The 12,659-nt window shown below is 37.2% G+C and overlaps 2 protein-coding genes across 2 annotated transcripts; both read left to right on the forward strand.

Annotated features, from left to right (window-relative positions):
• The first annotated feature begins 443 nt into the window (after positions 1 to 443).
• Positions 444 to 1,409, forward strand: LOC112038150 (F-box protein CPR1). Its single transcript, XM_024070965.1, has one exon. The coding sequence runs from the start codon at positions 444 to 446 to the stop codon at positions 1,407 to 1,409; it is 966 nt and encodes a 321-aa protein (XP_023926733.1).
• Positions 1,410 to 4,411: 3,002 nt separating this feature from the next.
• Positions 4,412 to 12,311, forward strand: LOC112000127 (putative pentatricopeptide repeat-containing protein At1g09680). The gene is given in 5 exon segments (XM_065762695.1): positions 4,412 to 4,651; positions 4,654 to 5,202; positions 5,205 to 5,756; positions 5,759 to 6,633; positions 11,801 to 12,311. Coding segments are annotated over 4 exon segments (1,704 nt in total). The 5' UTR covers positions 4,412 to 4,518; the 3' UTR covers positions 6,229 to 6,633; positions 11,801 to 12,311.
• The last annotated feature ends 348 nt before the right edge of the window (positions 12,312 to 12,659 follow it).

Consider the following 12,659-nt stretch of genomic DNA (forward strand, 5'->3'; position numbering starts at 1 on the left):
CTCAGGTTGTCCCATGTCTTACACGGTATTGCAGCTCGAATAAGGTGTTCATGATTTCTAGCTAATAATTACTCAAAAATTGTAGTACTGTTGGAGATTTCAAAGAGAGATATGTCGCAAATAATTATTGGACTATCAAATCGTTGTTTTCAGATTTGAATTGTTATTATGTAGTTGTTCCAAGTCCATAGCATTGGAATTAGTTGAATAGGTAACTGAATAGTTTACGTTTTTGTCATGTTGCTTATTTTTAACACCATTTTGCTTGCAATTGATTTATCCAAAAGAAGGCAAACAAGCTCTCCAACAGAGTCTCTCTCTCTCTCTCTCTCTCTCTCTCACTCCAACTATTACTGTTAAACTCTTCTATTTACTGCCTCTACAATCTCTAAACCCTTTTCTCTCATTTCTCTCTCTTTGAAGCTTGAAACAAGCAAAGAATAATGTCAGACTACTTGCCTCCTAAAGTCTGCAAATCTTTATTCACCAAAGAAGCGATGTGGGACTCTCTACCTCATGAAATCCCAACCCATGTTCTCATACGTCTACCTATCAAATCCATCGTAACTTGCACCTCAGTCTACAAAACATGGAAATCCCTTATCCAAAACCCTACCTTCATTTCCATGCATCTCCACCAATCCTCTAACAACAACAACCATCCCCTCCTCCTCTTCAGACAAACAACTGACCAACATGAAAAAGAACACTACGCATTGCATTGGGACGACAACGAAAATTTCTATGAACACACTAGGTTTGGCTTCCCTTTCCATGATCGAAGCCCTTGCGAAATATACCGTGTGGTGGGTACTTGCAACGGTCTCATCTGCCTTGCTGATGATTTTTATGTAGACTATCATAAATTCATTCTCTGGAACCCTTGTGTTAGAAAGTTTGTGGAACTTCCTCAACCCAATATCACCTTCCACACACATGGTGGGCACGATGCATCTGTTGGGTTTGGATTTGATTCCAAAACCAATGACTATAAGGTGGTGAGGTTTCTGACTTTTCTGGATAAAGATGACTGGGACTACGAGTCTCCACCTGACGTTGAGGTTTACTCACTAGCCATGGGTGAATTAAAAACGCTTACTACTTTGCCTCCCACAAGAGTTGTAACTTTTTGCGACCCACTGGCTTTTTTAAATGGGTCTCTACAAGAGATTAAAGATCTTGGGATTGTTGGAAATTGTCATACTTTTGTTGATTCTTATGTTGAGAGTATAGTTTTGCTTGACAAACCTACTGTGCATTTACGTAGAGAAGAAAATGTAGGAACAACAACAGGAAAGAAGGAATTTATTATGGCCCTTACATTTATGTTCTTAGCGTTGATGGACCTGTTTTCATTGCTCTCAAGCCTGAGGACTCTCTCTTATAGACTATGTTTCAATGTTTATTGAGTCGTTTTCTTATTGTTTTAGTTTGTAATTCCTTAGGCCACTTTTTGCCATTTGTGCATGAAGTAATCTCTTTTTATAAAATTTTATTACTTATAAAAAAAAAATTAGAATATACATGGCACTTTTCTTTAAATTCTTATTTCTGATTGATTGCCTTAATTGAGTGTTTTTACATTTAAAATAGATAGCGATCAGTTTTATTGATGAGATAGTTGAGTAAATAGCATTTATTACATGTACTGCAGAGTGATTACCTTAATTGAGTATGTATTGATACTTGAATTAATCATGAGAATAAAGAAGTTCTATCTACATGGATGCAAATTTTTGTAATTCAAGTTTCACAGCAAGGGACTTTTTAAAGAAGTCAAGATCTTCAAATATCTGTACATATCGGTTTTTATGTGAAACATATCTTGGTGCATGCAGCATACCATGCATCCTTTCTTGTGTTCACTTCCCTAAAACTTTAATCTAAATCAGAATAAGTTTCAGGGAGACCAGCAAATTGGTATTTTTTTGGTGGATGGTTAGATACAAATGCGCATCTGTTAGTTATTGTTGAAAATTGAATGATCTGGATCTGTTTTTGTTGATGGGGAGTGCATGTATAGTACAATCAATATTGTAAAATCATAAGCTACTTTTCATATTGACTTGTATCTAATTACATGTGTGTTCCATCAAAAGAAAAATTATTGCATGTATGTGCCTCGGGTATGATGCCAGTACGGCAGTACTTGTATGATATAGATGAATTCTGTTGGCATCTCACACCCTTGATCTGATGCCGGTACTTGTCTGATATCAGATGGACTAGTACAGTCAACAAATGTTCACAAACCAACCAGATGGTAATGCATTTTCACAAGATCAGTGGTTTTATTCAACAAACATGATAATTAAAAGCACTAAAGAGTGTATCCTATATTATAATACAGAAATTGAAGAATGCTTACATTCAAGAAATGGTATAAAGTCCAAAAGAGCTGTATCATCTGCATCATTTTTCTTCCATGGCTTAACAGGAACAAATTTCTCTTGTTGAAGGCAACTTTCTAGTGCATGGCGACTCCAAGAAAAAATGTTTGTCGGCTCTCTATTAGGTTTTGAAAAATCCTACCCAGAGAAATTACACCTTATTATCTGCACTTTTCTATCTGGTCTATAGCATCAGACTTGATATATTGACATGGATTCAATGCCTAATTTGATTCTCTACAAGTATATTATACAAAAAGATTAGTTGCTAATTAATTCCATATGAATGTTATATTCAATTTTTTCAGTCATTTCTGCATTTTTTTTACAGAAAAACAAAGCTAAAACTTAACCCCTGTTCATCTTCTTTCACCGATGTGCTCTTGACCTCCAACCTGTGGTCACTTAGAATCCAGGCTACTGATTTGTAGCTTGTTGGTAGTTTTGAATCCTATAAGGTATAGTAGACCTATAGTCAAAGTTCTCCTTTCATGCCCAATTTCTCCAATGTGACTAGATTTTGATGCCAATAGTTTGGATTTGAAATCTCTCTCTTTTATTTGGATATGTACATGGAAGTGGAACTGCCCTCCCAGGACATCGATTTATTGAAATGCAAAAAATTACACAACCCTAGCACATGTGAAGCATAAAAGGAGAATTGTGTAATAATAATAAAAAAAAAAATCAAAGTTAACCCCGAATAAATTAAAGGTCCAAATAAATCATGGTAGAAGAGAAGGAGAAGCAACTAGATCCAGCTATCACTCAAAAATCGACCACAAGTCTAAGCTTCAACTTATCACAGAAAGATGGAACCCCTCAAAGGTCCAAACATGTATATAACTGCCTTACGCCCTTACCAAGGCAAGCTGCAAGCAGCTGACATAAATCTACACCTGCAGCTGTCTCAAGGACCAATGTAAATCACCTGTGTTTGCAACTACACGTTCAAGTTGACTATTGACAGATTATCACAAATGGAATTTGAAGTGATAATTGATTTATCTATCGACATTTAAGGACCTCCCTACTGACACAATTGTGAAGCCACCCAACTATCTTTTAGCAAGAAATGATATCTGGGAATTAATGTAATGTACTGATTACCTTGTGCACTTGAAAAAGGCAGATAGGTTGGCGGGTGAAGGCAATTAAAGTTACAAGACCAAAAGTACTCACCTCTCCTTATGTTCAAATCTGCCATCTACATGGCAGCAGTATTCAACTCTCAGAGATTCATGACAATATCATTCTGTGTGGCCTCCAGTGTCCTTAAACATTACTATTCAGCAATTTAATAGCTCACCAAAAGTAATTAACTCTGTCAAACATTTTAAGTTACCTGGTTAACTTTACATGTTGGAGCCAGGCATAGAAATACAGAGAGATATTCAAAAGTAATGTTCAAATAAAATATTGAATTAACCAAAATAATTGAGATAAATCAAGAACAGATATTTGATTATATGGCAATCCAATTTGGCTCAAGATTTTTATTATGGTTACAGCCAATGGCATACAGCAGAGGCCCCTTTCAACAGGTGGTAGAATATGCATGGCAAAATTCAGGCCCTGCACCAGGCATTATCAAGTCAAAAACTTTCAAAGCCTGAAAATGTATTGGAGACAATATACAACTAACAGCTATGAATTATTCATTTTTCATCAGTTAAAATTGTTTTAAGCTATATATCATATATGTAATCTCATGGCCAACCACGATTACAGGTAGAGAGGACACTTGGCGGACGTGCTGATTGATAACTAAGTTCTCTTTTTTTGGTGTTGATTCCAAACTAACCTATATTTTATTTTATTTTTAGTTCTACAATCACACTTTCCCATAACTTTGGCCACAATTTGATATTATATTAATATCTGCTGTAATGGTAAACCATCACTTTCATATGAGCACCGAAACTCATAATCTCACGTGTCATTTTATACGGTAATAATCCAATTTGGCCAAGGCTTGCATGTTCACCCTGTTGTAGGCCATATATTCCCTCTTCTTCTTCTTTCTTTTCTTGTTTTTTCCCTCTTGTTAAAACGTTTAGAAATATTCTTTCGTTCAAAACAGAGGGGAGAGCGAGAGATAACTACTATCAGAAAGAAAAGCAAAGGCATGACCACCCTCAAGCTCTCAAGAACAACACACCACTCCTTCTCTTCATCTTCAGCCTGGTACAAGTACACTCCTCCACCATCACCTCACCAAGAAGACCCTATACTCTCAGCAATCTCTTCTCAACTCCAAAACCCCAACATGTTATCAACCACAACCACAACCCCTACTCTCTCTCTCCACACTCTCTCCTCACCTTCTTCCAATGCCTCTCTTCTCACCCCACTTTCCGCCACACCCTCCATTCCTATTGCACCATGGCCCACTTCCTCTGCTTCCACAACATGTTCCCTCAAGCTCAGTCACTCCTCCACTTCCTTGTCTCTCGGAAAGGCAAGGACTCGGCTTGCTCTGTTTTTGCTTCCCTCGTCGAAACCAAAGGTACCCAGTACTCCGATTCTGTGTTTGATGCTTTGATGATTGCGTATACGGATAATGGTTTTGTTTCTGATGCTATTCAGTGCTTTAGATTGGTTAGGAAGCATAATTTTCGAGTCCCATTTCGAGGGTGTGGGTCTTTGCTTGATAAGATGATGAAGTCGAAGACAGCCTCATCGGCTTGTGCGTTTTATATGAAGGTTTTGGATTGTGGGTATCCACCAAATGTGTGTAACTTCAATGTTTTGATGCATAAATTGTGTAAACAGGGTAAAATTAGGGAAGCCCAGCTTGTGTTTGAGGAAATTCCGAGTGGGGTTTGCGTCCCACGGTTGTTAGTTTCAATACTTTGATTAATGGGTGTTGTAAGTGTGGGGATTTAAAGGAGGGGTTTAGGTTGAAAAGGGTTATGGAGGAGAGTAAAATGCATCCTGATGTTTTTACTTACAGTGTTTTGATTCACGGGTTGTGTAAGGAGGGTAGCTTGGATGATGCGAATAGGTTGTTTGATGAAATGTGTGAGAGGGGGTTGGTTCCGAATGATGTTACTTTCACGACATTGATTGATGGGCAATGTAAGAATGGGAGAATTGATTTGGCCATGGAAATTTATCAGCAAATGTTGGGGAAAGGTGTGAAACCTGATTTGATTACGTATAATACACTTGTCAATGGACTTTTCAAGATTGGAGATTTGAAAGAAGTGAGGAACCTTGTTGATGAGATGAGTGTGAGGGGATTGAAGCCTGACATGATCACATACACTATTCTTATTGATGGGAATTGCAAGGAAGGAGATTTAGAATCAGCCTTAAAGATTAGGAAGAGAATGAGTGATGAAGGGATTGAACTTGATAATGTGGCTTCACAGCTCTTATTTCAGGGCTGTGTAGGGAAGGAAGAGTTGTTGATGCAGAAAGAACGATGAAGGAGATGTTAAGTGCTGGTATGAAACCTGATGATGCAACATATACCATGGTCATGGATGGTTTTTGTAAGAAGGGTGATGTTAAAATGGGTTTTAAGTTGCTCAAAGAAATTCAGAGTGATGGCTATGTTCCAGGTGTTGTAACGTATAACGTACTTATGAATGGCCTTTGTAAGCTAGGGCAGATGAAAAATGCAAATATGCTCTTAGATGCTATGCTTAATTTGGGGGTGGTTCCAGATGATATTACATACAACATTTTGTTAGAAGGGCATTGCAGGAATGGAAACCCAGAGCATTTTGATAGATTACGAAGTGAAAAAGGCCTTATTTCAGATTATGCTTCTTATACTTCAATAGTTAATGAAATCAATACAACTTTAAAGGATTGCCAAAGGAGATGATTACCGTATCTCTTGGAAAAATTACAAGGCTTGTTGGCTCAATAGACTGGTGAAGGCCAGTCTGGAACATGAACATGGGAGACTTAGATGATTTCTTTACTTTCCATCTGCTAAGAGAACAAAAATGAATAGAGAGACTTAAGATGATTGCCACCATAGATATGGTTTTCAGTCATGGACATGGTTGCAGCTCTCTGACAGATTTTGAAACAGGAACAGAGTGTTGCTTTCATGGCTATATCATCAAAATAAGGCAACATTTCCTTTTGAGCCAAAGACACTATCTTGATAATTTCTTGATGTGTGTTTTTTTTTATTCTATGGGTGACCGGAATCACTTCAAGAGATTTGATCATTGTCTCAAAATTTTCTGAGACGGAGAAGACTTTCTCTGAACACTCTCAGGTTTGTTGTGTATACATCTTAGAAGCTACATCTCACTTTCATGTTCTAAGCATCCTCATTCCTTGTGTAATAGAAGGCAAGGCATATACATATGAGAGTTGACACATATAATCAGTAAACAACTATATGCAATTACAAGGATCTTGCTTGCTAATTGACTTGTGCTACAGATGCGATGATATTTATGTGGCACCTCAAGTCAAATGGCTTTTAGATTATGTATACAAGAACTTGGGGGTTGTCATTGTAATAGGCACCGACATAGATGCTCAGAGAGCTCCTGAACTAGGGCACCCTCAAAAATCCCTTGGTTCACTAGAATTTTAACCAATAGAGCACTACAGGTAACTTGATTTTTAAGTTTTTCTAGTCTGATAAACATATGACTTTTTGGTTTTCCCTTTTAATTTTAGTCTCATAATTTTTCTTATAAAATAAATATATTAATTATTTAAAGCTTCATGGCTGACATGGTTTTAAAGGAAATCGGGTACTTCTAAATCCTCTCATTAGTAGGACAGGGAACAAAAGTAAGAAAGGTATGAGGGAATTAAGGAGTTTAGTCTCTTCCATTAATTATGATAGGAAGGCTGGTACAAACTCTAAAGGTAGTTTGAAATCCATTGGGTTGGGCTCAAATTAGTATCCATGAATTTAAAAATACTATCCTGGAATGTGAGCGGTTTAAATAATTTTTGTAAGAGGGTTATTGTGAAAATTTTGCTTAAGGAGCAGAAGGGTGATATTATTTGTTTACAGGAAACCAAATTGGACAATACAAACTCTACTGTTGTGAAAAGTTTATGGGGGCAGCCCATTTGTAGATTGGGCAGTTTTGGATGCAAGTCACACTGCTGGGGATATTTGGTTGGCATGGGATAGGAGGTTATTTGAGAAATTTGATTTTTTTGTTGGTAGATTTTCTGTTTCTGTTTTGTTGAAGGGAGTGGTAGACGGTTTTGAATGGGTGTGTTCAGGGGTATACGGTCCATCTGATGACAGTGCTAGGAATGATATGTGGGTGGAACTTGATTCTATGAGATTGCAGTGGGGTTCGGCTTGGCGTTTGATTGGTGATTTTAACATCATCAGATATTCGGTAGAGAGGCTTGGTTGTACCTCTTTTAGCTCAGCCATGTTTAAATTCTAATAGTCCTCCCATGTCCAAAATTGATAGGTCTCTAATTTCAGCTGATTGGGAGGATCATTTTTTGGATGTGATATAGAAGTCTCTTCCTTGGGTGGTGTCAGATCATTGTCCTATTTTAATAGAGGCAGGAGGTGCGTTGAGGGGGAAGAGTGCTTTTAAATTTGAAAATATGTGGCTAAAAGTGGAGGGTTTTGTGGATCGAGTTTGGCAATGGTGGAGGGGTTATCACTTTGTGGGGCCCCCAAGTTATGTTTTAGCTTGTAAACTGAAGGCTTTGAAAGGTGATTTGAAGCATTGGAATAAGCATGTGTTTGGGGATGTGGCTTTTAGGAAGAAATATCTTTTGACTAAGTTGTGGGAGCTTGATATGTGAGAAGAGCTGCATGTTTTGTCTCTAGAAGATAGATCTAGAAGAATTGTGATCAAAGCTGACATCGAGCATTTAGCTTCTTTGGAGGAAATTTTTTGGAGGCAAAAATCCAAGGCCTTGTTCATAAAAGGGGTGGATAATAATACTCAGTTTTTTCATAGATTGGCTGACTCACACAGGCGAACCAATCAAATTAGGGAAGTGGAGGTTGAGGGTGTGCTTTATGAGGATGACAAGGAGGTTCAAGCTCAGGTTGTGGAATTTTATTATAATCAATATCAAGAGCTTGAATTTTGAAGACCTACTATTGATGTCCTGGAGTTTGCTTGCTTGGATGAATTTGAGAGGCTATCTTTAGAAAGGGAGTTCGATAAGGAGGAGATTCTTGTGGTTTTAAAGGAAGTTGAAGGCGATAAGGCACCTCGGCCAGATGGTTTTACTATGGGTTTTTCCAAAAGTGTTGGAGTGTGGTAGAAGAAGATGTTATGGCTTTTTTGTGGATTTTCATAGAACTTGCATCTTTGAAAATCAGTTAATGCCACTTTCTTATGTCTGATTCCTAAGAAGACCAATGCTATTAACATTAAGGACTTTCATCCTATTAGCCTTGTGGGTAGTTTGTATAAGCTACTATCAAAAGTGTTGGCACATAGGCTTTGTTGTGTGTTGGATAAACTTATTTCTAATTCTTAGAATTCTTTTGTTGGAGGGAGATAGATTCTTGATTCCATTCTCATTGCTAATGAATGTTTGGATAGTAGAATGAAGAGTGGCATTCCAAGTGTGATTGTCAAGTTGGATATTGAGAAGGCTTATGATCATGTGAATTGGGATGCTTTGTTTTATCTCATGGAGAGGATGGGTTTTGGAGAGAAGTGGAGGAGGTGGATGAAGTTTTGTGTTTCTACCGTCCGATTTTTAGTTCTTCTTAATGGCTCTCTAGTGGGTTTTTTTGGTAGTACTCGGGGCCTTCGCCAAGGGGACTCTTTGTCTCTTCTCTTCGTTTCCTATTGGTGATGGAATTTTTGAGTAGGCTGTTGAAAAGAACAGAAGAGGGAGGCTTTCTTAGGGGTTTTCCAGTGAATTCTCATTCACAAGGAGGTTTGCATATTTCTCATCTTCTTTTTGCTAATAACACTATCCTTTTTTGTGATGCAACTAGGGAACAACTTTTATATATTCGGATGGTGATGATTTTCTTTGAGACTATCGCAAGATTGAAAGTTAATATTGGTAAGAGTGAGATTGTTCCAATAGGGGTGGTAGGGAGTTTGGATACTCTGGCTAGTGTCTTAGGTTGCAATGTTGGTAGGTTGCCCATGATTTACTTAGGTATGCCTTTTGGAGCTTATTTTAAGGATACATCAATTTGGAATCCTATTATAGAAAAAATGGAGAAGAAGCTTTCTGGTTGGAAACGTTTATATTTGTCGAAAGGGGGTAGATTAACTTTATTGAAAAGTACCCTTTCAAGCCTTCCCACCTATTTCTTATCCTTTTTTATTATCCCTCCCGTTGTGGCGGATAGATTAGAAAGGATTTAGAGAAATTTCCTATGGGGGAGTTTTGAGGAAGCTTTCAAATATCCACTTGTTGCTTGGAATAAAGTGTGTTGGCCAGTTGAAGCAAGAGGTTTGGGGATAAGGACGTCTGGTTTGTTTAATCAAGCCCTGCTTGGAAAATGGTTATGGCGTTTTGGAAATGAAACCAATCATTATGACGTTAGGTTATAGCTACCAAGTATGGGGAGTCTAGTGGAGGTTGGTGCACTAAAGTTAGTAGAGGTGCTCTAGGATGTGGAATGTGGAAGAATTTTAGGAAAGGCGATGAGAGTTTCTTTGGCTATGTGTTGTATGTGGCGGAAGAGGGTCTTCATATTCGATTCTGGTATGATCTTTGGTGTGGGCACATTCCCTTAAAGGATCTTTACCCTAATCTTTTCTCCCGTGCTATAGGTAAAGAAGCTTGGATTTTTGAGTTGTTTAGTATTTCACTAGATGGTGGTAGTAGGAGTTGGAATATTCAATTCCACAGGGTTCCTAATCATTGGGAGGAGGAGAGAGTGTTTGCTTTTTACGAGCTTTTTTATTCCAAAATGCCTAAGGGAGAGCGGACTAATAGTTTGTTTTAGAAGTTAACTCCAATGATGTTTTTGATGTACACTCTTTCTATAATTCCTTATTAATTCCTCCTACCTTTCATTTCCCGTGGAAATGTATTTGGAGTAGTAAGGTACCTAAAAGAGTGTCTTTCTTTTTATGGACTGCAGCTCAAGATAGTATTCTTACTATTGTCAACCTTGTAAAAAAGAACTTGTCTTTGGTTAATTGGTGTTGCTTGTGTCGTTGTGATGGAGAAACAATGGATCATCTTTTACTTCATTGCAAGTTCGCACATGCCTTATGAAGTGAAGTGTTTTTGATGTTTGGTTTGCAATGGGTGATGCCAAGGACAGTTGTTTCTCTTATTTTTGCATGGGAGAATTATTTGGGGTTGCGCTCTTCTTTGGTTTGGAATATGGTTCCAGCCATATTTGATATGGCTAATCTGGAGGGAACAAAATACCTGCACTTTTGAGGATGTTGAGAAATCTGCTGGTTTTTTGAAGGCTTTGCTAGTTGGGACTTTGTTTGGGTGGTCTCGTATTTGGGGTTTTACACAATGTATTTCTATTTCTGATTTTGTGCATTCTACTTCTGTTTGATTTGTTTGTATTTGTTTCTAGTGCATCGCGATCATGACATACTTTTTTTAATGAAAATATCTATTGCCTAAAAAAAAAAAAAAAAAGTTTAGCTGACATAAAATTTTCAACTTTCTTTCTGCCACAATCCTGCTGTAATTGATAATTTGCAGTAGTTGATGTCATAAAAATATATTCATTGATCAATTCTATATCCTTTGACCATAATTCTTCTTGTTTTTTCTTTGTTCCATCTCATGAGTTTGGTAAATTATAAAAACTTGGACCTTCCACATGATGTTATATCCTTGACATATCAGCACAGCAACAACAATTGATCAAGATAAGTCGAATGTTCAAATGATCCTATCTGCAGAGAGTAAAGGTCTGCCAGTATGCACCGAAGATTGTATACTTTGTCAGTTTATCATTTGTAATGCATCATTAGCATATCCTCCCTTAAACCTACATTCCACTTGCAGGTTTTCATTTGCATGAACTTCAGCACAATTGGGGAACATTCTCTGGCTTTTCATAAAATGATTTCATAAGAATCAGCTTGATTGAAATATAATAAATATCACTTACTGGTCAAAAAGGAAAACGAAAAAGAAAATAATCCCCTGATTTACTAAAACCATTTTCTTTCAAAATGTGTTATCTCTTTACAACAAGACCAATAATGTCTGTTTGGGAATTCCAGGATAGGTCAAAGGGCAATGTGGAAGAGTTAATTGAATAAGTACGCCCTGGAATGAAGACAAGTTGTACTTCTTGTTTCATCTTGTCTATTGATAACCTAGATGAGTTTTATGAGCATAAAATTGCGGATATGGACCTTCATCTCGTTTCTTTTCTGTCATACATTTATACTTTAACCCAAATCACTCATTTCCTAAGCATATCTGATACATTAACCGAAGGAGCATTGTCGACACTGAATGCCAACTTTCAAATTGTGTAGGTAAAGGAGATACTAGTGGGAGCAAATGAGTTTGATCAGTTGAGGGCACACAAGAAATTCAGTGCATAACCCCAGAATTTTGTTTTATTCTTATTGATTTCAAGTTTTGGATGCTTGAGGGATGAGTAATACAATACGAGTTTTCAAAAAGAGAGCCTCATTTGATGAAGCTTCTAGGATGGGGTTCAAGCCGCAGATCCAGATGCAATTTGAATCTCATGAAAACAGAATCGAAATCCCACCCCGCCCTCTGCTCACATGCTCTCCAGGGAGCCACCAAAAATTAAATCTGTATCGATGATACGGCCAAGTATTTGACCCAAGATTGTCCAATTGCACGCCAAAGCATATCAGTCTGGCAAAAATTGAGCCATGTCTACAGTTTCCCTTGTTTTTCATAAGCCGTTTGATACATCAAATAGATTGGATTGAAATTATCAACATGTTTGACTTAATTGCAATAGTAAACATTTAAAAGTTATTTTATATTTATGTTGTCATTCCCATACCATCCCATCAACATATCATATTTCATTCTCACTATATGCAAATGTAAATCAGGTAAAGTTGGTAAACCACCCGATTTAAAATGAAACAATGGCTTATGATCAAAGAATTCAAACTGGTTATGAAACAAGCAGAAAGCCAACCCCATAAATAGCAGTAGCTCTAAAATTTCAAGGTCACAAATCCTGATATAAATAATGTAATTGCCATAATTGTTCCCAATCATAGCATGATGAGTTTCCTGCCTTTTAAAATGCATGAAAAGCCAAATTATTAAATTGATTTCCTTGAATTAGATTGTTGGGGGGGAAAAACAAACTTGTGGTATAATATAATTAGGCATTGTAATTTG

Source organism: Quercus suber, unplaced genomic scaffold (genome assembly GCF_002906115.3).
Source record: "Quercus suber isolate HL8 unplaced genomic scaffold, Cork oak 2.0 scaffold_469, whole genome shotgun sequence".
Classification (NCBI taxonomy): domain Eukaryota; kingdom Viridiplantae; phylum Streptophyta; class Magnoliopsida; order Fagales; family Fagaceae; genus Quercus; species Quercus suber.

What these genes read in the sequence shown, in the direction of transcription:
- LOC112038150 (XM_024070965.1), top strand. Translation starts at nt 444, where the DNA reads ATGTCAGACTACTTGCCTCCTAAAGTCTGCAAATCTTTATTCACCAAA.